We start from the raw sequence: 25213 nt of genomic DNA, 5'->3' as shown, positions 1-25213 counted from the left end.
ACATTTGTAGCGATGAACAGATAGATAGGCAGGCAAACAGGGGTGGTTATCTCCAAGAGGAAGTGTTTTCCAACTGCCTCTTCTATAAATGAAGTTATTACTGAGCCTTTAATATTTATTTATCTATTGGAATTATCAGTGTAATATTAAGTGACTTTTATTTCACAAATAAAATGCCTTACAGATTAGGTCCTATATTTCTCTTTTTAAGAGAATATTATCATCTTCCTTATGGATGTTTTTGATGTTTTTGTGAACATTTAGAATTTCTCTGGTTGGAAGGAGTGGTGTTATAAATTATCCTTATAAATTCTCTGATTTTTCTTGTGTTCCCAGTTTACAAGAAAAAAAAAAAGCCTCAGCTTTTCTCCTCGATCAAATATTAAAGCACACACCAGGCTGCAGTCACATCTAAACTTTTGAACTGCAGGTTTTATTATTTTGCTCTTTGGAGAGTGTCTGATTTTATAGAATTGATAGCAACAGTTTAGCATGTCCTGACATCCTTTGGGAACAGTGGTGTGCTCAGACAGATGAGGAGTCATCTGAGTTTATGAGAACATAGTCACAGTCTAGCTTTGGAAATTTGTCTTTGTGCCACTGGTGTTTTTCAAATTCTATAGAAATGTCTTTGGGTACTCAATATACTCTCAGAAAAATGGAAGGCATAAATAATTGGGTTTTTTAACGTGTTCTCAACGTTATTTCACTGATAGCTCAGTTTCAGTGTACCATTGCTTCAGAATCTCAGTTTTATTACAAATTAGAGCGATTTAAATTCTACTCTGTGTGAATGGAGTCATCTGTCCAAAATGGACTGAGCTGGATCCAGCTTCTGTGCTCTCTTCTGATAATAAAGGAGTCCCTCTGCACACTGGCATTTTACCATCAAGCCCCTTTTATAAATCCCTGTGCAAGAGAATGAAATTATTCCTGGCTATTGATTGGAGGCTGTTAGGGCCTTAATAATAACAACTTTCAGTTGAGCATTTCCTTCCCTTTACCTCTGATACCTTTGAGCTATGCACTATAAAGGACAGTCTATACTGCCAATATCAGACCTTTTTGCTGCAGTTTCCAAAAAATTTAAATGAGAAATTATCAAATAAGTAGTTTTTGTCATTATGTCTTGAACACATAAAGCAAGTAAAGAACAGTTGACTTTTTATATTCATAATATTTGTGTGTATATATATGTATATGTATATATGCATACATACTTCTTATATGTATATGCTTATATCTTATAACATTATATGGTGATTTTGTTTCTATTTCTTTGAATATCAATGGGAATTTTGCCTTGACAGTCTTTCCTACTAGAAGTCTGAGTGACTGTATCTTAACTACTGACTGAGAAGTAAAGCTTCCCATACTTGCAAAAGCCTCCATGTGTGACAATGAAGCATTGAATCCAAAATAACCAGCTGTGATCTCATGGCCTGGTAGGAAGGAAGCAGGTTTATAAAGTCCTGTAGGCAGTTCTATTACTTCATTTGAATGTATTATTTTGCTGTATTTGAGTTTAGAATTTTTGAACTTAATGAGTCACGGATAACATTACAATGTTCAGAGCACTGCCATCTCTATAGTGTATGTATCTACAGCTGTGAAAGTCAGTGGGAAGCAAAAATTGGCTGTGTTGTGTGATATAATGCCAGGATCTGCACTCAGTCAGGGTTAATTGTCCTGTTTTGTCCGAGTGTGGTTCACTTGGGTAATTATGACGAGCAGTAACTAGTACTCAAATTTCATTCTCATGGTTTAATCATAAGATTCCTGATTCATAGGCACTGTAAACAGTGATGCAAGCTAACCTGTATTCTCATTTACCTTCTTTTTTATGTAACTATCTGAATAAAGGGCCCTTTAAAAGACAAAACTGCTCTGTAATACCTTTTTATTTTCTATAATTTGGCATTTTGAAAATTGTAACCTTTCTTTTAAAATCTTATAGTGGAAATACATAATATCATACTCATTACATGATTTTAGCAATTACCTTTTCAGGAACATGTATTTACAATATTCTTAAAGTCAAATGTCACAGTATAACCATGTTTCATACTCTTGAGCGTTTGATCCTGCGTACATCCTGCTGAGTATCCGTCAAAGAAATTCTACCAGCACAGATTGATTGATCCACATATGCATTCAAAAACTTTTCTTGTGCTTTGCTGAAGGGTGTAAAGGTGCATTTGCCATTGGGAAGATTCTGGATCGTGTCAGCATTGGCCAGTTAACTTCAGCTGAAAAGTGTCTGTGATTTTTGGCTTGCAGCAATCACAGTGTCATAAGATTCTAAACACAAGGTCCTCCTTCAGTTTTAGCAGAAACAACTGAGGGCAACCAGTATCCCCAGGACAGGTGATATGGTAGGGCCTGTCTGAACTGCAGGTTGGTGGTTGCTTCACATCAGTGTCTGAGTCCCAGAAAAAGAGCTGGCAAGCTCGGGAGAGTTGAATGCTGGTCTCTAGGAAATGCCTCCCTGAGTTGGGATACTCAGCAGAAAGTCTACAGAGATTCAGGCTGAAACAATACTCTAGTGGCAGCCCTGTGGCCAAGGTGGGCCCTGTTCTTTCAAGCTGTGTAGTGTCAATGCCATTTCCCTTGCTTTCTCAGCTCAGACCTCGTGGCTTGAGACAGGGGAACACCGAGATGTTCTAAACTTCTTTGGGTGCAGGCTGTGGCATGAGATTTAGATGTGCATCTGTCAGAAAAGAGTGCACTGAAGAAGTTTGCTCCCTTGGATAAAACAAAGGAAAGAAGGTCCAAAGAAAGTTGGTGTTTCCAAAAGAATAAGTAGTTGGTATGGTCAGCCCTGAACTTGTCCTTTTTGCCACAACTTCTGAGTACATAACACAATAAGCTATTGTTTAACATTAAATAACCTTTCCCAAATTCTCTTGGAGAGCACTTGACAGTTATGAAAAGCACCCTTTTTCCTGTAAGCAACCACTTTATATTTCTGCACCAGAGCCTGTTCTGCAAGGCACATTTCTGTACCTTATTTTTTGTGCTAATGTAAGTCTTTGCTTTTTTTTCTTGAAGGCAATCAGTCCTGAAAAGTATGCTGAAATAGGTCTCCAAATGAATTCTTTCCTAGTGTGTTTGAGAATCACCACAGTAGGCAAAAGCATTTGAAGAAAAACTGCTCTCAAAATAGCTCAATTAAGAACAGTAAAGAAATTGTACTTACCTATACAGTAACCGCAGTCCTTCAAAATGGATTATCCTTGTAGATCAGGTGACTAAAGTAGTCACTTTTTTTTTTTTTTTTCCTGTTATTTCCTATATTCCATGGTAAAAAATAAGTGATCAGAGTAGTAAGTGGCTTCAGCATATTGTGGGTACTCCTGGTGAGGTGAACTCAGTTGTGTGTTTTTGGATGGAGTGGGTACTGCTGGCAACAGTTCCCCTGTCTCTGGCACACTTGTGTACAAGGCACACAGGGACTGCTTGTCTTTGGAGGATCCCAGGTACTCTGCTGAGAAACAACCTTTCCTCAGCAATACTCTGAAACATTGTGAGGATAGTTCAGAATTCATTTATATTATATGATTTCACTAAAAAATTGCTCGAAATCTTGTAGTCTGGTTGAAAAACTTCCAGTATAGAGGGTATTGAAATACATTTTCCTGTCTTTGATATTTTCTGTGGATATGTACAGTATTTACCACGCTGTGCTTACATGGGGCAATACAACCACACAGTGCTTATGTAGTTCCTTTCGCTTTTTACATCACGAAGTGGTTTTTACAACATGGTTCTTTGTCTTCTTTTTGTAGGCATTTCCTGTTTAAACATGGATCTGGGTCTTCAGCCATCTTCAGCGCAGCCAGTCAGAACTATCCCTTAACATCCAATACTGTTTACTCTCCACCTCCTAGGCCTCTTCCTAGAAGCACCTTTTCCAGGCCTGCCTTCACTTTTAACAAACCTTACAGGTGTTGCAACTGGAAGTGCACAGCTCTGAGTGCCACTGCCATCACGGTGACCCTGGCGCTGTTGCTCGCCTACGTTATCGGTAAGCCCCACTTCCTTCCTCTGCTGAATTATCTTCTCTGTTCTGCTGTCCTGCCTTCTTTACACTAACACAAATCATGCTTTACTATTAATGTTTGCCATTGGTGCTTTGTAAATTCTGGCTAACAAAACACCATGTTGGCCAAAGGTTGAACACAAGAGGGAATTCTCATTAACTTTCTACTCTGTTGACCTTGATGCTGCCTAACAGAGAAAAAAATATTCTTCAAGATTACATGTTTATACTAGCAGAGGACTCCTACTGATTTTAGTTGCTGTGATATTTTCTTAAATTAAACATTTGATTTTCACATTAAGCCTTACAACATTGTTTCTCTTAAAGAATTGTCTGGAAAGACTGGTTATGTTTGATGGTATTTAGCCTTGCTACCTTTAGTTCAATTCTTTGGTCTCTTCACCATTTAAATCTTTATCATTTTTCCTCTCAATTGTTATATCATTGGCTAGAATGACAACTAGCTCTAAAAATACATAGGATTTTACACCATGTGTTCTAAGATACATTTTGTTATCACTTTATTGAATTCATGTTTTTAAAAAAATGTTACATAGTACCTAACTGTAATTTTGTTAGCAAAATATATTGGCAGGATTTATTTGAGTAGCTCGAAACGGCTTCCTGGGGTTTGTTTTTGGAAGACAGATATATTTAAGGTGGGCTTGAAATCAGTGTAGTTACAATGTACATAGGGGAGTAAGTCTCTGTGATTTACTACATGACATTTTGCCTGAACAGTAATTATCACATTGTTTTTTCAATCTGAATTAAAAATATTAAAGAACATTCTGTGTATAGAATCTTAGAATGTGACTGTGGCTTCTGTAAACATAGGAAAATCTAATTAGTTTTTTCTCTCTCACACACACTCTTTGTTGGTTTAGATGCCAGTTGAGAGGTGGCAGGAACCAGAGTATCCTTGACAATCTTATCTTATAGTTTGAATGGGAATAACTCCAGGTTTGCCTGAAAGAGTACTTGGTAAAACTTGACAGACATCCAAATACAGATACTTCCAAACCAATAAGTGGCCATTGATTTTCTACATTCTCTGAATAAATGTCTGTATAGTGAAATTCATTACAATTGCAGTCATTTCTTGTTTTCCACTGGGTTGGATTTTTTTTCTTTGTCCCATAGTGACAAAGTTTTGGTTACTGTCAGCAAGATGCTCATCAGGAGGGATTTTTTTTCTAACATCCTCATCTAATGCATATGGGAAAGCAGATTTGATCATTTCTGGTGTATGATGATTTGAAAGCACCTGAGGATCTCGTAAGCTCCATTAATTGCAGATTTACATAACAGCTGGTGAGCATATGCCCTCAGTTAGGACTGGCTGTATAATTTTTGCAGCCTCATCTGTTTGCTACACATATATCCCACCCACACCATTTAGACTTTATCTGGATGAAGCACTGCCTGTTTCATCCCTTTTTTAGATTTCAGTCTGCCACTGAAATTTCTGTAACTTTTCAGGGATATACTGGTGCATGTCATCGGCCTGAGAAGGCTGGAAGCACTCCTTGTCACCATGAATTAAAGAGCTCTGTGTGAATCTCCTGTAGATGTGTGTGTTGGGCGTAGCTTGGTTACATAAAGGTGTTACATATTTTCTTTAGTTAGACAGAAGCAGGTAAAATAGAGATGTCTTTGCATTTTATAAATTATTATTTTTTCTCCTTAAAATACAAATTTCTGAATCAGGAATTCTCATTCAGAAAACTTTCAAGGCGACATTATTTGCTCTTGTTTGTCCCAGACATTTTTCAGTTGCATAAGCTTTCCTGCAGATTCAGGTAGTATTAGTTAACTTATTCCAAGTTAATATTCCTGCTGCCCATCTCTGTTTAGTTAAATATTTAAATAAGTTTATGGTCTCTTCTTATGACTCAGGTGCCTTAGTTCTTTCCGTTTGTTAGGTATGAATAATAGCACATAAACTGTTTTCAAAGTTCACTGCTCTGTAGGCTTGCATATTTTTCACTTCAAAAATTGAATGTCCATGTTTTAAATAAGAGTAGTTGAATATAGAAAATCAGACTGTGTGTAACACTCTGAAGTTCAAATTCACTCCCCCAGGTATTTTCTCTTTGCTCACCATGGTTCAGGTCCCACAGTCCTGTCTCCAGGCAGGTTTTCTTCAAGTCAAAGAAAGTTGTCTCTGAGCAATCTCTACAGACTTGGGTCCAAACTGTAAAACAGAACTCATTTTAATTTCAGCACCAAACTTAGCCTTTGTAAGGCAAAATTGTTTTCATCATTGTATTTTTGGCATAGCCTGCATTAACTTACAAGCTGCAATTTCAGGCCAACTGAATATTGGTCTGTGTTGCTATATAGGGTATAAAATACCCTGCTGTTGTGTAATGTTATTGTAAATATTCTCTTTTTTTTTCAGCACCACATCATTTTCTTTGAGCCCAATAAAATGGGTGATGTGGCTGCTCATCTAGTTAGTTATTTTTAGCCCATTAGCAAGTTGGATTTTTCTTCCATGATACTTTACCATTTTATCAGCAGCTGATTTGGACTTGCAAATCACTGGTCCTATTGATCAAAGGTGCTGAACTCCTACTGCTCCTATTGATTTTAGCAGGTGATGCAAATGTTCAGTGCCTCTGAAAATTGCATCTCATGTTCTTGAATTTAACCATCCCTGACTATGAAATGGGTATTTTATATACAAATGTATTCTCAAGTATGAATATGAAGTTGTCCCTATCCTTCATGATGTTATCACTATTTATGAGTATGCATTGGAGATGGGTGTTGGGTCTTAAATTATATTCACATGGAGAGTAAGGAAATTAAAGCCTCTCTGCTGCCTGCCACTGTGACCTGCCATTTCTCACTCCATGTACAAGGTAGAGGAGTGATGGTTTCAACATTGGGAAGGGCCAGGCCAGATTTTAAGGACAGATGTATCTCAGTGCATAGATTTATAACGTTGGTTGCATAGCTTTAAACAATATAAAATAGTAACAAAAATAGAAATTACTCAGAGAAGGCTCAAGGGGAAAATATGCTGATTTACACTGGAGAATAGAATGGTATAGTAAACAATGCTAAATTTCAGGGTTATGTAAAAGGTGTGATGGAGATGCACAACCCTGAAATGTCATTGAACTCCTTAGTGGGAGAACTCTCCCTGGGACAGGTTCATCAGGGTCTCACAGCTGGGAATCATGGTGGCTGCTCTCTCAGATCCTGGGTCTTACTGAGAAATTTGATATTGTCACAAATCTCTAAGTACTCAGAGGAGGAAGTCTGACAACATCTGCTGTTGTCTAAGATGAGGTTTTGTTTGTTCCTAAGTCTAAAATACAAGTCAGTAATGAGAAATGAAACCATCATCCCTTTAGGAGGATTGCAGGAGAGGGGGAGTATATTTGTATTTTCAGGTATAAAAATGTATTAACTATAAAGAGAAGAATGCTTGAGAAAGAGGAGAATGCTGAGGGTTAAGATGGCTATAACAAATATATGGAAAAATCCTTATTTCATCATGCCTTAATTGTTCCAAAATAATTTAGCACTTTAATATGGATTTAAAGAAAGTACTCTTAAGACTGGATCACATATTAGCAGTCTCAAATTTTCAGATTTGTTTAGAGCAGAATGAAGTAGTATTTTCTTCATAACATAAGCTTACAGAAGATCACCCCTTCTGTAGGTCAGGATCAGAACTTTGACTCTTATTTGTGTGCAGATATTTTCACATTGCTTCACCTTTACTGGAACTGAGACACCGATGCATCTGTGGCTTCATGCCACAGTAAAATCCAGTTTTATAAGCAGAACCTGCTAGCAGTTACAGAAACAAATCCTTTTCTGGCACTTAGTCAGAGCAGGTGCAGAAAGAGTAGTCAGCTGCTGGTATACAGTCTATTACAGCTCTTCTAAAGTCTGGGCTTCAGGGAGATGATCTACTGAGATTCTGTAAAATAACTGGAAACAGCAGAGAAAGCTAAATAGAATCCTTGAGTGGAGGTCAGCAATTTGGAGGGACTTCACATTTGCAGGACTTTTGTCCTCTGAAGTTCAGCTCGCAGGTTGTAAGTGCTTATTGCACAGGACTTTTTTGACGTCTCCTCACTACCGAGTGTCTCTTTTGCACCGGAGCCAAGGCTCTTATTCATATTCTGCCAAACATGTAGCACCGGAGTTGACAAGCTGTGCTTACACAGAAGGTAGATAAGAATAAATTAAATTAGATCATTGGCTTTGTAGCAGATGGTGGGTTAATCCAGTTTACAAAGCGAGTGCTGAAAAAATTGCTTGTATCTTTGTGAATATTTATTTACTTTAGTGTGCCGTGGAATTGCGGGGACTGAGGTAGACAATCTGGAAGTGTCAGTTTGTTTTGTTTAAATGTTGAATAAAATAAGAAATCTGGCTATTTACTTCAGAGGTGAAGACCCAGGCTTTGGTTCTAAGCATGGCCCGACTGGTTTCACTTTCAGCAGTAACATGAAGCAACCAGAAACCTGCCTCTGGATAGAGAAAATCCCTTAGGCAGCATAAAGTAACACTGGCTTTTTATCTCTTTGTTCCATGAAACAACTTTATGGAAATGGTAGATGATGTAGGCCTTTAATATATCTTTTTCTGCAAGAGATCTGTTTTATACCTAATAATTATTTTTTACCTAAGAAGCATAATAAATTACCCAGAAAAGCTCTGTACTACGTGTAGGATCTCCTGTATTGGAGAGAGATTGATCATTTAAAGTTACCCTGCGTGGCTCCACTGTGCAGCCTGGCCAGGGTAAGGTGGTTGAGGAAGAAATTTAGGTTCACCATAATCCTGTAGCATCCTCCAGTCTCTTCAGATCCACTGACTACAGACTTCTCCACATTTAGCATCTGCTATAACATCCATAATGCATCTTAAAAATAAAAAAAGTTTTACTTTTGAGTTACAGTTTTATCAGAAACTTTGAATTAAACGGGGCTATCTAATAAAATATTAGTGAAATACAGCTATGGTGGTATCCATCCTATAAGACCTATCTCCAAACATTATGTAAGGAGGGTCAAATTCTGCCTTCAGATACGTTTTCCTGCCTCCAGATCACCTCAGTGAAAGCAATGTGCAGCTCTGCTCATGGCAACATGCAAAAAAATTGCACAGAGCAAAGTAATAATGTAAAGATAGACAGGGGGATTATACTGGAGGTTCAAGCAAGCCAAGAAAGAGTATCTTTTCAGATAAGCGTTGCAGTAGGATAGAAGAACCAAGGAAAGAGAGAAATCAATTTGGAAGTTCAAGAATGCTGGGTAAAAAAGCGCAGTTGCTACCAGCGGGGAGAATATTGCACTCAGCTGTCAGAGGAGAGGTTCAGTTAGGCCAGCTGAGGGGATGTCAGGGATTGATGCTCCTGCTGACTCACCACAGCTCCTCCTAACAGAAGTAGGAATTTTGCAATCGTGCCAGCTAACAAGCTGTTTCATTTCCACTTGCCCTACCAGTCCTTGGGTTCTGCCTGAAACTGTAGCAGTTCACCAGTGACCTTGTGCACCCCACTAGTAGCTGAAGTATTTTAGGTGCTGCAAAATACAGGGTATGTGATCGCAGAAATTTTTTGGTAAGCCAGATAGGCAGAGCCAAAGTAGCTTTTGCTTTATCTGTAATATGTGTAGTCATCAAACCTCAAAGGCTGTTTCGTGTTCTGTGTGAACTTGAGCTACGTCATGTAATGCATCTTTAATCCTAATGGTGGGGTTGCGTACTGTTAGTCAGCAACCAGCCCTCAAGAGTACTGCAGTCAAGGTCTTCTTGTGTAAACATCAGTCTGAAAGGTTGAACTCTGAGTAAAGGGCAGAGGCCTTCATCAGAAAGTGAATCTCTCTTCTTTTTACCCAGCCCAGTGCTAAGTTGGACAGAGCGATGGTATCATCTTCTATTTGGTCTGTGGAGTAAGATCTTATAGCTGGGCATTACACATGGGAAATACAGCTGAGAACCTTGCAAAGGGATTTATGCTGTGGGAAATGACATTGTGGCCCACAGTTGAATTGCATTTTCTGTGCCCCTTTGTGCAAAAGGGGAAAATCAAAAGCCAGAAATCCACTAGAAAAATCAAAGAATTACTCAAAAGAGAAGTTCTTTTGAGCTTTTTAATGAAATTCAGTACATGTCTGCTTATTTCTAAAGAGATTTGAGAGACAGAGATTTGAAAGTTTTATGTAATCTTATTTGGTGAAATAAATGTATATTTAAAACATAGTGTACATATGTTGTAGGAAACAAGATTTGTAGGAATTATGTATACCCTAGGTAAAAAGAAAAGTATCACAGAAAATGAAGAGACAAGGTAGGGCTCTGTGTCTACTAAATAAACATTTATTATTCCCTGTAGTTAACTTCTGAAAAAGGTGTATGTAGGAATGAATGGCTTTGCTGGTGTATGTGGTCTGGTTAGTGTCAGAGTGACACCTGGATCTGAAGGTAATTTCTCGATAGCTAAAACTAACATAATAAAAATTGGAATGATTTTAAGACTGCAAGGTGACCAGGTTTCTGCAGTGCTAGAAGTCATTCAGTTCAATTCAAGCAGACCTTATTTTCACAGCAATGTGCTTTGTTCTTCAGGCACTGAGTTGTGCCCATTTTTTTGCAAATCTGGCCCACCGGTGCCCCATGTCACCTCCCACGGACAGCAAGTCCGAGGCTGGCAGAGACCATCATTATCTACAACACAGTTGGTGTTTCTCAGGGAGGAAACTGACTGTCAAACATAGATACAGATACTTTTGCCAGCTTGCCAAGCTTTGGCACGAGCTATAAAAACAACGGCACTTCCTCAGCCTGAAGGAAGATGAAGCAAGTAAATGATTGGAATTGGTGCGAGTGGATGACAACAAGCACAGTGTGTGTGATCTGGAAAAGACAGGCAGTAAGGAAAAGGTGCAGTACACATTCAGCCCTTGCTTTGTGACATATCCTCTGCAGCACATGCAAATGCTGTTTTAGGAAATGATGTATGCAGTTGTGTTTTGCTTCTAGTGTTGATCTGTTTGAAGTGCTGATGTAATTATTTACATTAGTATAAATGAAATGTAAATTCTTTAGTTCTAAAACTTTGTTCCCTTTTGTTGTTATTAACTCTTTAAATGATAATAATGTCCAGAAGCTCAAGCCAGGAGCAAGAACATCTACTCTAGAGATGTCAAGGCACATTGGGTTTTGTTGTATCTTCCATATGTAGAAGTAATCTGTCTTGCATTAAGAAGCTCAAAGCTCAGACCTGAGCTCTGTGTGATCTGACTGCAAGACACTTTTCAAAGTATTAGCACGGTGCCTTGGTGATTTCAATCCTGTAGAATATGAAGTAGTCCAGGCAAGTCTCTGGCTTCAGTTCTCACAACTGACACTGGAGTAAGCTTCTAATATCTCTTCTGGGGAGTGGGTATCTGCTGCCTTGTGATTTGTCTTCAGAGCCCAGATCTGATGGTGAGTCACTGATTTGAGAATCCAGTAAATTTAGTTTTCTTCTTCTGAACCCAATATAAAAAATATAAATGACTCACAAATACTGTCACCTCACTAATTCAATAGTAATGCTCTCATTTGCTTCAGTTGGTTCATGTAGCTGTAGTTGTGTGACCCAGGAGTGCACAGATCTGGAATTAATGACTGTAGATTGGCAGCTTTACATTCCTGTGGTAGTTTTGGCAAGCCCTTGCCGGGAATCCATTCGAGGCTTGGGATTTTGTTAAATTTTTATACTTTAACTTTTCAGCATGCAAGGGAGGCTTGTGAGCAAACACGTGGGAAATGGACTCCAGGTTTCTCAGTTGTCTTGAGATTTTTTCCTTGAAGTACGTGCAAGTGCAGAATAAAATTATGTACTTTCTTAATGCAAGACCCATTCTAGATCACACTTCTCCTGAGAGTCTCTGAGGTTCCTCCATGATTCAGGAAGAGCAAATATATTGCCTTTTAGGCTCCCACTGTGGGCAGATCCTACTCAGTGCAAATTGCTGCATGTGGCTAAAGAGCCGCTGCTCGAGCTTTGCTCTTTATGTGACAATTTCAGCTCCTCAGTGGGGGTGATCCTCAATTCATATTTTAGTGGGTCATCTGTCCTCCCCGCTGACTTACTTAAATGCTAAGGCAACCTCTTCCTTGGAATAATTTGCCCTTCTCAGTAAGACCTAGGTAATTGTCTAGACTGACTGCAGTATCATATTATGTTAAAATAAGATCCTCTGTTGCTGTCTTTCTCCTACCATCCTTTGAGGCCTCAGATCAGAAACAAAGAAAGGAAAGCAGAAAACACAAATGGGTTCTGCAAGCTAAGTAGAGTAGGCAGCCCCTGTGTATGGTAATAAGGATAATTTATAACTTCCTAAAAGGATTACTTAGTAGATTTCATAGTGCATACATAAATAACAATTATATTTCTCTTAATTTGTGTTGTAAAATAATTACATGTATTTTAGATCTAGAGTCAGCTTTTTATCTGCAGTGCAATTCTAGAGTAAATCTATGGAGTCGGTGTTTTTACTAATGTTTAACCTAAATGAAAAGGTTTGGAAATGCAGTGGGCACATTTTTACTTAGATTGGGTTGGAGAGGTGAGAAGTTGTTGTCAGTGCTTTAATCAACAAACCGAGCTCTTTGAGAGTCAAGAGCTGAGGAACAACATTGATGTAACATTAGAATCTGTCACACAATATTGAATTTATTCAACTGTTATCCTTTTAATTGCAAGTATTTCCATTAATTGCTGTAGAAATTCATCACCCTGACCTGGCTGAGCTCCAAAAAAAAGTGTGGAAACTAATTTAAACATTGAGTTTTAAGGTAAAATAGTAAATTGCTCATTAGCCCCCTTGAAATGCTGATTTATTACTAACAGAACAAAGTAATACTTGACTTTGCAGAAACTAGGTCATCACATTCTTTCGTAGTCTCACTGAAGGTGCTGTGGCTTAGACATCAGTTAATTGGTCTTCATTTTTTTGCAGCAGTACACTTGTTTGGTTTAACCTGGCAACTACAACCTGTGGAAGGGCAGCTCTATGAAAATGGAGTTAGCAAAGGAAATAAAGGAACAGAATCCATGGATACTACTTACTCACCAATTGGAGGAAAAGTTTCTGATAAAACAGAAAAAAAAGGTATGTGTGAATGAGAAGACAGACAGATGATGAATAGTTAAACATTGCTACTGTTCAGATTCTGTATTTGCTACATTTTGACAGTATTTTGAGTTGAGGTTCTATCTTCTTTAGTATAATTTTAAAATGGTTATGAAAAGCTCATAACCAGATCGTTTCCATTAGCAGAACTCTCACTGAAATTAGCAACCAACTCAGACCATTAGGAAAGGAAGGTCCAGTAGCACAGTAATTGCCCTTCTTTTGTGAGAGAAGTGAGAGCATTTCGCTTCTGTCTTAAGACAGGGGAGGGGAGACCATATTTAACCTTGCTCCTGCTTGTGCAGAGGTCTTCATGCTATGCCTGTCTTGCAGACCAAAGTCAGTCTCAGGCAAAGTGAAACCCTTTGTACTGACAGGTCAGAATGTGCAGAGGGGTAGAAATCTTAATGCTTTTCAAGTCATGCAGTTCTTGAAGGCGTAAGCTAAAATGCAGCATCCTGTCACATCCCAGCTGAGCCAGTCACAGTGAATCAGCTCACAGGAATCTACCATGGCTTCACAAAACGCCTGAGCCAGTCTGGCAGCTCCCTGCTCCCAGGGGCACAGCCCTGCTCTGCCCTCCTGCCTCCCTATGTGGCTCCATACATCCCTGTGCCCACTGCAGGGATTGTCTCATGCATGACCAAGACACATCAGTTCCCTATGGCAGCAGAAAACGACTTTGTTAGAGAATGCAGGTAATCTTGTGCCATGGAAGTGACTGAACCAGACCTCTTGAAGGGGCAAAGAAGTGCCAGAACTGGGATAGGAAAGGAGTGGACAGTGCAGCCAGGAGGATGAAACAGAGAGGACTGTCTGAGATGTGCAATTCTTTCTTCTCGAGTCCTGTCATTTAATGTTGTAAGATCACCTGCTCCAATATTAGTCACAAGCTCTGACCCATGCTTCCAATTCACCACTGTCACAATGCTTTCTGACCATGAGAAGCAGGTGGCCCTCCCATTTCTTTTTATGATACTCAGAAAAAGCACATAAATCAGATTAGATCAGAAAAACTGAATGCAAGTAGAATATGAAACCTAATCTTTCCAGTTGTAAAGTGGGAGGTAAAATTGTACTGATTGCTCTGCAATGATGTGAAATTTCCAGAGCTTTCAGATTTTAGAGCAGAACAGGGATCTGATTTTGTGTGTTTCAGGTAAGATTTATGACTGAAAATATACAACAAAGTGGGACATTGTTGTACCAATCCCTCCAGGAGGAAGACTGCATTGCACATCAATAGTCTTGCAAATCAGTGTGGCACAACTGGATAGACATCGTATTAGATAAATGTGAAATAGAAATATATGTAAGGAGACAATGACATTGTTATCCATTATTTTGTCCCTTAGAATGGATTGGTAGTGAATTACAGTCAATGTTTTATACACTTTTATATTTTTGTCCTGGTGAACCATGGAAAATATCTCAAATAGTTCTTCTCAACTGCATTAAATCTTTTTGTCAATATATTACAGAATTAATAAACACTTTTCCAAAGCATTTGGCTTCCGAAGGAGGATATGCAGAGAAAAAGATCAAAAACCTTAAAAAATTAGTTGCTTGAAAACAGAGAAAAGGATATGTGTGTGAGTCAATAGAGACTCAGTCTAGTAGGTAAAAACCCAAACTACCTGCCTTGCCCCAGGGAATCCCAATGTCTAGTGTAGCTACCAATTCCCCCACAACGCTGAAGAGCAGAGGTCTGTGATAGCAGAACCATTTCATTGAGGGCTTATCCAGCAGTTTCAGGTCAGTCATCAATATAGCTAAACTGTTGTCCTCTTTCACCTTTTGTGGGTAACATGGAATTCAGCGTGTATTTTAGCAAGGAGTATGCACTGGGAAAAGCACAAGAAAAATCGTGTGGAATTAGTACATGTATAGTCTGTCTCTGGCTAATTGTTGCTCACTTTATTTCTCTCTGTCACTTTTAATATATAACAGTAATTTTATTCCCAGTCTTCATAAAAAATTTCCCTGTGGATGCAGTGAAAGGCAGCTTTTGGAAACAGGCAACTGCTTTCCCTACAGCAGAATACCACCGAAAGTTGATGCTTTGCCTGTAAACTTAAAGCCTCTGATGTGATTTCACAAGGATAAATAACTGCTGTCAGATACTGTGGCCTCCCATTTTCTCAACTCAATGCAGCAGCACAGAAGGCTTTTCCAGACTTTGAAAGCATATATTTTAACTAATCTTTTAATGAAAATCAGGTTTGCAAACCAGCAAGTCAGATTTCTTCAAGAAGTCACTTTATAACACACTGACCCACGGCTATGAGTTAACATTTTAATATGTGGTAATGTGATTAAAAAGTCAGACATCCTATTGATGCTGGTATTTACCAGGGGAGTACAAGGAGATTGATTGTTTCAGGATCAGTAATAATCAGCATACGGGTATGTTCTTGTGAAGGTAATTGGCACCACACTGTTTGGAGTTTTTCTTTCTTGAAGCCAAGAGAAACCTGTGAATAGAAATCTATCTTCTGTTTTAGACTTCCAAGGAAAGTGTGCTTAGAAAGAATAGAGAAGAATTAATACCAGTTGGCAATATTGGGAGCTGTACAAGGAATTGAATATAGATAATTAAATGAAACCTTGTCATAAGAAACAAAGAGCAGAATTGTATTGCAGCACTGTAATTTTAAAAGCTTATTTTTGACTTTTTCAAGAAAGAGCAAGGAAGTACATGAGGATAGTCTGTGAAGAGTGTATCTTCAGATGCCTTTTTTGTCCGGCCAAATACTTCCTTAATTCAACTAAGCACAGAAACAGAGCCAAATTCTTTTTCTGTAAAGAAGGCACAGTGGCTCAGTGAATATGAAAACATGCACTTCAGGCATGGCTTCTATGGTGGCCTTTCCATGCTGTATGGTTGTCTGAAAAATTAGCATTTGAAAAGGTAGAGATACTTCAACTGCATCCTATCAGTTAGTGGTGGATAGTATATAGATTTTCCTGTAAGCATTATCAACAGCAGCATGCACTTCTTTTCCATGTGATAAGTTGACATATAAGTGCATCTGGTTTTTTTAAAGTTTAGATAAAATTGTTTCTAAAGCAAAGGTATTTTCAGCCAAATGTGAAAAAGTCTGATGCGTTGTTTTGAGCCTAGAAACACTAACATGATATTCAGCATAATTTGATAACATCAGTTAGTAAAAATTCACCCAGACTAAAGATGTATTGCTTCTTATTTTCAACAAAAAACCCAGACCTTTTCACTTTAACAAAATAAGAAGCAGTTACTGTATTTTAAAGACCTTGAACACCGACCAATAATGCCTTTAACTTCAAAAATGATACTGTATCCTTGACTTTTTACTTAGCTCTACCATCTTGTAATTGTTTCACATTAATTACCATGTGTCAATAACTCCAAAAAGTTCCTTAGTGTTTTACTTAACCCCAGGTAATTGCTTGCAAAGAATCATTAAGATTTAATATCTCTGGAGTACTGGAAATACAGGAAAAGGTTTGTAAATTTACACAAGCCTAGAAGGATCTTTTATGAGTTGGAGTGGGAAGGGATCCACTTTCATTGTCTAACATAGAAAGTTTAATTCTCTTCTCAAACCTCAACATTCAAGATTTTTTCCATTAAGCAAACTGGGAGTGGTTTCACCTTGAACATTGTTAAAGCAGCAATTTGGAAATATTTTAACTCACAAACTAAGGGGTGTATTTTCACAGTATTAGATTACAAGTTCTGTACACTAAAAATAGATGCTTTTACGTGATGAGGTGTTAAAAGGTAGCTCCTAGTTCTTGCTGTAGGTTTGGTGACACAAAGCAGCCATAAAGCTGAAAGATCCAGTACCCTGGGAATTGCTCCTGCCTTGTAAATTAAATCTCTATTCATTAAGAATGCTAAGTACTTCCTACGCTAGTTAAAGCCGCTGTAAGGTCCCACTGAGGGTCTTTGTTATTAACACGTTCAGGAAAAGCTGGCCCTGGCTTTGCTGCTGCTGTTTTCATTTCCAGTGCCGATATATAAAATTTCACGTACATTATGTTGGATTAGAAATTTATATACATTATTGTAAAAGCTGAGAGTCCAGTCACTTTACTCCTCAGTATTTTTCACTGTGATACTGGAATGAAATGAAACATAAATGGGTATGGCTGCTGAATTCAGTCTTCTCTTAACTTGTCCTCCGATGGCACATACAATCCTGCTTTTATTCTAGTTGAGAGAAAGGATGGAAATGTCAGAGTTTTACAAACCTTTCAATGGAATTAGCTCAAATGTTAGCAGGATTGGGTCTGTGATTTGCAGCATGTCACAATGCTGATCACAGACAGGCATTAAAAAACACAAAGTTGGTGATATAAGCCAGCAAAGCAAGCCAGCTCCAATTTAGTTTGGCAAAGTCTTCTTTCTGCATTCCATTTCCCTTTCTATTTCAGCTCTCTCATACCCGTGTGTGAAGTTACATATTGTAGATGTCTGCAAATTTATTGTTCAGCATTATGAAATTATGCCAGCTTTCTCTTCAGAGTGCCTGTCCCTGTCCTCATGCCCCTATTGCGTTTTCATGCAGAAAGACCAAGCCAGAACAGATGTTCTTTATTTCTGCAGGACTAGATTATCACTACCATAATAAAACCATTAGGCATGGTGATTAATAGAAATCTAGGCTTTGCACATAGGCTCTGAACTACTGGGTTTGATGGATTTTCTGTCCTCAGTGGGGTCCATTTGTGTAGCTTATGCAATGCCCCTTCAGCAGCAGTCTGAAATAGGTGTCAGAGGAGGAATGTCCCACTGCCTTCTCTCTGTGTTCGCAGTTGAATGTGTTTTGTTTCTATAGCTGATAGGTAAAGACCATGGTTTATGCAGCAGCAGTTCCACCTTTTCATATTCAGTGCAGTGTTCCAGGATTTCTAGGGCAAAAATGCCCCATGACACCTGTTGTTGGAAACATTGCATGCAGGTTTATTTGTATTTTCCAACATGTTCAGTAAAAAACGCAGTTATTCCAGCAAAATGCCCTCTGTTTAGAGATTGGTTTTGTTATATTCCATTATATATCTAAGGCACATTTATACCTTGTGACCTGTTATCTTCCACCCTCCATGAATACACAACCAACTGTTTTGTTTGTTTCTGGAAAATCAGTGTTTCAGAAGGGCCGGGCCATAGACACAGGAGAAGTAGAGATTGGAGCACAAGTTATGCAGACCATCCCCCCTGGTTTATTCTGGCGCTTCCAAATTACTATACATCACCCAGTGTACCTGAAATTTAACATCTCACTGGCGAAGGATTCTCTGCTGGGAATTTATGGCAGAAGAAACATCCCACCTACTCATACGCAGGTAATTTGAAATAATCCTGCTTCTATCATGCTTACATTTTCAAGCAGCAGCAGATGTGAATGTTCACAATACGTTTTCAAAGCAGGGAGGGAGGAAGGGACTGGCTGTAGCCACAAAAAGCAGTCTGGTAATCCCTTTCTTTTGCTGAGCTCTAGCTCTGTGCTCAAACCATCCCCTCTCGGGGGAAGGAACAGTGTCCTACCAGACAGATCAGCAGCTGTGACCACGGGGATGTGACTGTCTGGGAGGCTGGACAGGTACACACCGTCCTGCAGCAGAGCTTCAGCCTCTTCTGTGCAAGGGCAGTGGGATGAAGTGCCAGATCACTTGAAAATGCTTTAATTTTTTTTTTCTAACTCCATTAAAACAAACAGATTGCATAGTCAGTATAAAGAGTTAATAGCAAAATAAAAAGCTCTTTCTGGTTTCTAAGATGATGATGATAATGGGGTTTTTTGAGTGCTTGCTCCTAGGGATTTTGCGGGAGAAAACCTAGCTAATGTTAAAATAAATAAATATTACTTATGCAATATTGCTGGTCACATGCAATTTTTTTATAGACTTACTGTATTTGGCATATGAAGCTGTCATTTCTATAGGTAATAGATTTTTCATCTTTCTTTATAACAGGATCACACTCCATAGAGTGTGATAAGTATACATGGAATAACGGAAAAATGTAAGGGTCCTCTGGAGGTCATCTACTCTGACCTCAGAAACTATTTACTAGAGGTTTGGTATTAGAAATAAGCACTTTTAGCAGTCATTGACTTTAATTGGAGCTGGATCCTCAGTTGATCTGACATTGAACTTTATTGAAAATCAGAATGCCTAAAAACCCTAGAGAAATATAAACTTTTCTTGAACAGGGATTCATAGAAAGGTTTACATCTCTGATGCTTTGGGGTTAACAGGTCTTAAAGTTGTCAGCATTAAGCCAGTTAGGTATTAAGAACTTCCATGTAAAAAATATATACTTACTTGTATTAATAAAATTAAATATAAATAAAAAGTATATTTAGGTTTTGATATATGATATCGATAGTAAGGGGCAAAGATATAAAAATCTGGTATAGAACAATAGGTTCTTTAATCTGTTCTTGGCATTTGAGATGAATAGCTGCATAACATGGGGACTACAGCTTGGGAATTTTGGAATTATTCCCATTAAAGAGATGTAATTTTTGGAGTAAATCTGCTGTATTTGGTGCAGCAAGTCTGAATTTACCCTGCCACAGCAAACAGCAAGTTTTGATGCCAGATTTCTGACCTACCATAATGCTTTTTATGTGTAACCTGAAGCTGAACAGACTGGGTTATGCAACTGCTGTCCACATTGGCGAATCCTTAGGCAATTCCTTGTAAGATTTCAACTGTTTATTCCTGTTTGAAGGAGACATGCAGAGTAGATTCATGAATATTTGCTAGCTGGTTAATTTTTGCTCATTATTATTTCAGTTTGATTTTGTAAAACTGATGGATGGAAAACAGTTAATTAAACAGGATCCAAAAAACTCAGAGGAGCCTCAGCAAGCTCCCAGGAACCTGATCTTAACTTCACTGCAAGAGACAGGTTTCATCGAGTATATGGATCAAGGAGCTTGGCACATGGCTTTCTACAATGATGGAAAGAAAGTGGAGCAAGTGTTTGTACTAACTACAGCAATTGGTAAGAACAGTTACAGTAAAATCGTTATTCTGCTTATTACGTTGGAAAGATGCATTTGAAAATTACTGACCTTAGTTCCAACTTCTTTTAAGTATTGTCTTAAACATGTTTTATTTCAGCTTAGTTTAATTCACCTCAGTGGAGCAACTTCATGTTTAAGCCAATATTAGACAAATAGCAACATTTGTATATTAAAGATGGATGTTATCAAATTAATTAAGTGTGAAGTTTTTCTGTGTTAAGATTTTTATGTGATAGCTTAAATACTTGAGTAACTTCTGGTATTATCTTGTTCAAAATAAAAGAGATTATATCTACCCTCTCTACTTACATGGGAACCATAAATTCTACAAAAATTATCCAGGCTTTAAGTTTTTATTTCCAGTATTTGAGTCAGTTAGAAGTTAGAAAATCTAAAAGGTGGCTTTTGTGGATTTTGGTTGTGGTTTGGTTGTGTTGTTTTATCCAGTTATTCAAATGCACTATTTTGTTTGGAACACAGAGGGCAAATACAGGAGGCAGTGTCCTGATTGCATATCAGATTCCTACTACCTTTTTAACACATATAGGTGGAAAAGTGTTTGCAGAGGTAGGTGAGTGAGCAGTCCTCACACGTAGAGCTTTTTCAGAATTTAAATTTAGGTAAAGTGTTGTATTTATGACAGTCTCGGTTTGCTGCAAGACTTTAACCACTATACCCTTTAGTTAACCTGTTCTACCATATGTTTAGCAAGATGTCTTTACTAGTAATGGACATGCCATCTGCTCTACAGAAAAAGTGGATACTATTTTTACTTTGTGGTGAACACCTTGCAGAGCAGGACAGTATGATTCAAATAACAAAATTCTGAAGGACTTATAGAAAAAGAAAATTAGAAATTGAGATGGAGTTTTAATGGCTAGTTCTGGTATAAAAGTTCATATCTGCTCTGTTCAGGAAAGTGAATCTTTTGCAAGCAAGAAAATATGCCATTATTCAATGCCATGTGAGAAAATAATATTCAAGTGATTTGTGAAGCATGGTTGCAGATTCTGTACAAAAATTATAAAACCTGGCCAAACTCCAGCCCGGATCAGAATCCAAATTCCTACCCCCTTGTTTATTTCTACTGTAAGACAGCAGTGTTTGTACAGGGGGGTTTCATTTAGTAGCATAAGCTCTCAAAAAAAAAAAGATGAAATTAATTGCTACAGTTTAGTTCTTGTTGTAGTTGGTAAAAAGGAAGTTGTCCATCCCCTTATGTGGCCAATAGGCAGAACAAACTCTGTGTTAAAGAGGAAAGCATGTTAGACACAGTGCAGGCAGGAATCCTTATATTTCATCTTCAAAATGGCTGCAAGAAGACATTTTTGGGAAAAAGACTGTTCATGCTGCAGCAAGAATCTATTGCAGATGCATTTGAAAACAGTGCTAGCTATTTTGTTTTCATAACCTGGGTATCTACTTCTCCTGGGTTTCTGCGCAAAACGGTTCCTGGCTGTCTCTCTGGGGGTTTCCAAAAACAAAAATAAAAATCCTTGAGCCATACTTCTTACCCAGATTGGGCTGGTGTCATATTTGACATCTCTGCTGACAAAGGAATCAGCCAGGACCAGAAACACTCAGACTAGAGCAAGAGCTTGGATGCATCTCTGCTGTGTGCTACTGTGAACCAGTCATACCCTCCTCATCAGCGTCTGCTAGGTAGTATTTCAAGATGCTCAATGTTAGTTATGTACAAAATTGATTTTGCTGACACTTTAGCTAAAGCTCGGATCAGACTTTCCCTTGAGGAGGGTGATTTGCATACAAAATGTAGCATGCCTCAAGTTTTGTCAGCTAAATAAAGGGCAACCCAAACTGGACATTGCACTGAGGGGAAGTAACTTCTCAAACCATTAATTCTTTATTTCAGGTCAATGTAGGGGTCATTTACCATGTGATTCCGGAAAACTGAGAAGGCAGGCAAGAGCACACACAGAGCAAGAGAAAAGTTGATAATGAACAGCAGTATGAAAAATTAATAACAAGCAGCAAACCTGTGAAAAAACTTACCTCTAAAAATGAGCTGGTTTTTTGACTTTAAAACAGACATCTGTGTCCAGGTTATGGGTATCTGATGAATAGATACATATCAAGTATCTCTTCTTTAATATAAACGATAGCCCGAATAACAGTAGGCATTTTCAAGAGGAACCAATCCTTATCTGTCCAAGTGCCCATAAATAAGATCAAAATACAGTTATTTCATTTATGTTTATTAGTTGTAGGATCTGCTTATAATGCATCATTTGACAATGTTTGAGTTTAAAAGCATAGCAGATTAAATATTCCAATGGTACACTCTTTCTTGAGAAAGCTTTTCCTCCCAGATCACTTGCTATGGACAGATACTCTTAAAAAGGAGCTGGGGTTTTTTCTTTTTCCTCAACAGTTGTTATTTTGTGACAAAGGAGTCCTGTCTCCCATCTTCCTATAGTCAGAGGTACCTCCCACATCTGTTAGTGCACCTGCCTGTGTAACAGTCACAGGTCCCCTCCTCTCCCATCCTGCACAGCACCTGCGTGGGCTGCAGAGCCCCTCAGTCCTAGAGCTGACCTGACAGTGACCTGCTCCATGCAGGATCATCTTAGCTTGAATTTACTTCATATTCTTTATTCAAACCCCATATAAATCAGTGAATCTACTGCTTTCCTGTAGGAAATACCGGTGTAAATTAAAACCTGCTAATCCATGTACAGATATGAGCCCGTCCTCAGATGTGAGGTTAAGTGGCTTGCTATCCGGAGCTGTATGATAAAATGTAGGCAAGTTTAAGATCAGAACTGAAGGTGGGTTTTTTTCCTTCAAATCTAGTTCTTAGTCCTTTATTGCATTGAATTTCATCACCGTACACAAGACTGGTTTTTTGTTTATCTGATTGTATAGGAGTGGAAATCCTGCCCTTCTCCAAGGGATTCAATTCACATGGTTCAAATGAACACCTTAGAAGGCAATTTACTCTATAAACAGGTTTCAAACAAATTACTTCAGCAATAAAAGAAAGGGTTTAAGATGGACATTTTTCAGCAAATACTCAGGATCCTGCAGTGCTTTTAATGGTGGTAAATTTTACATGAACACTTACTTTAAAAGCTTTTTGGTGTAATATAAATGATGCACCTGTTATCTCAAAGCTGTCAGGACAAAATCTAATAAATATTTGTAAGCTGCTTGAACAGGAATTTTGTTTTATGCTCCCTATGAATGAAAATGGGCTTTTTACTGCTTCTGCACCTATTTGTATGTTGAGATGTGTCCTGCAGAGTGAGGTGAAGATTTCAAATTCAACCAATTTCTGTTTTTCTTTGTGCACAATTTTCTGAATAAATAGAAATCCTGGATGACTGCTCTACTAATTGTAATGGGAACGGAGAATGTATCTCAGGGCACTGCCACTGTTTCCCGGGATTCCTTGGTCCTGATTGTGCAAAAGGTAATCTCATATCAACTGACCCACAGTGCATGACAGGGATCATGATTATGGTGTGTGACTGCTGGGCTTGCAAAGATTCAAAGTGATTAAAGGAGATTAAATTCCTTTTTCCAGCCAGATGGCAGATACAGTATAAGCACACATGTGGAAAGTTTCTTGATGCTGTACTTGAGTTAACATGCATCAACCACTTCTCCCTCCCTGACTTTCAGAGTTAATAAGTTCCTCCATCCCTCTTTGCATCCTCTCCATAATTGTAGAATACATTTTTATTAAGTGTGTTAGCTTTGCATAATGTTTTCTGTTATTTAAAAGTGACAAACAGTTTCACTCTGGAGACAACATAAGTAAATCAAATGCTTCTATGGTCTTAACTTGAATAGAGTGTAGATAAGAAACCTAAAGCAGCTTACAGACAGTTTTCCAGCATTAAGGCAAAAAACATGTTAAGTGACCTTATTTCTTTTTCAGATATTTCTGTCGGTATTATCCATCATCTGCTGCATATGATGTCCAGAAGTTCTCATGTTTTTCCAATGTCTCCTCAAATGTAGGGTTGCCTTTATTTTTTTTTTTTTAAGACCTCGATTGGCTCAGAAATAGATACTGGATTGTAAAACTAAGATTCCACATTACTGGTTTACATACAGATTAGTAATGGCTAAAACCTCAGTAACATCAAGTCTTAGAAGGAAAAAGGGCAGGATCATGCTTCAGTACACAGGAAAGAAATATTAATCTTACTGAAAATCATAAGCAGGCATCACTGCAAGTTTTCTGCAGAGGCCAATCAAGGGGAGAGAATTATTTTTTTCTTCTAAGATATCCCATATCAGGTCAAAATTAAGGTATACAAGTGAGACAGACTGAGGAGATGAGGACATTGTATTACTGCTGCATTACCTAGTTCTAAGATTTCAGTCTGTTACAACCCTTGAACCAAATGGAGGATCGAGGAGCTGGAGTGGAAAAGCAATTTTACAGAACAATAAATGCAATAAATGTTAATCTATGTAAGTATGTAAATACATTAAAAAGGTCAATCTACCTTCTTCAGATTCCTGTCCAGTGCTGTGCAGTGGAAATGGAGAATATGAGAAAGGTCACTGTGTGTGTCGAAATGGGTGGAAAGGACCAGAGTGTGATGTTCCAGAAGAGCAGTGTATTGATCCAACCTGCTTTGGCCATGGTACTTGTATCATGGGCGTCTGCATCTGTGTCCCTGGATACAAAGGAGAGATTTGTGAGCAAGGTTGGTGAAGTTTCCTTCTCTATAGCTAGGGGGGTTGATTTTTGTCTTTAATCTCTGCTCCTGTTTCAAGGTAGTTAAAAACTCATGTATGTGTGATTAACTTTCTGTGAAGCAGTACTGACTGTTTTGCTCAAAACTACCTTTCCTTTACTGCCTCATAGAAAGTAATGTTAAAATGGAACATTTTGGAAGGTAAAGGTATTCAGGTCTCGGTAACAGTCAGTGGGCTGATCACATTTTTATTCAAAAGGATAAAATTATTTATCACTGTCTAATAAGACCATCTAATATTTGTAGCATGGGCAATCC

At 38.2% G+C, this 25213-nt stretch overlaps 1 protein-coding gene across 5 annotated transcripts in view; it reads left to right on the top strand.

Moving 5' to 3' along the window:
• Window positions 1-25213, top strand: part of TENM1 (teneurin transmembrane protein 1) — a 649978-nt gene that overhangs the window by 503845 nt on the left and 120920 nt on the right. For 4 of the 5 annotated variants that reach the window (XM_027716459.2, XM_027716458.2, XM_027716462.2 and 1 more), the window contains 6 exons: window positions 3789-4027; window positions 13024-13176; window positions 18329-18528; window positions 19987-20197; window positions 23551-23652; window positions 24710-24904. In XM_027716459.2, coding sequence (XP_027572260.2) covers window positions 3789-4027; window positions 13024-13176; window positions 18329-18528; window positions 19987-20197; window positions 23551-23652; window positions 24710-24904 — 1100 coding nt within the window. The remainder of the gene's footprint in view (window positions 1-3788; window positions 4028-13023; window positions 13177-18328; window positions 18529-19986; window positions 20198-23550; window positions 23653-24709; window positions 24905-25213) is intronic. The other variant, XM_027716460.2, reaches the window with a different exon arrangement.

Source organism: Pipra filicauda, unplaced genomic scaffold (genome assembly GCF_003945595.2).
Source record: "Pipra filicauda isolate LSUMZ 115617 unplaced genomic scaffold, ASM394559v2 scaffold58_size5111680_pilon, whole genome shotgun sequence".
Classification (NCBI taxonomy): domain Eukaryota; kingdom Metazoa; phylum Chordata; class Aves; order Passeriformes; family Pipridae; genus Pipra; species Pipra filicauda.
Note: the sequence above shows the minus strand (reverse complement) of the source record. Positions and strands in the feature narration are given on the sequence as shown.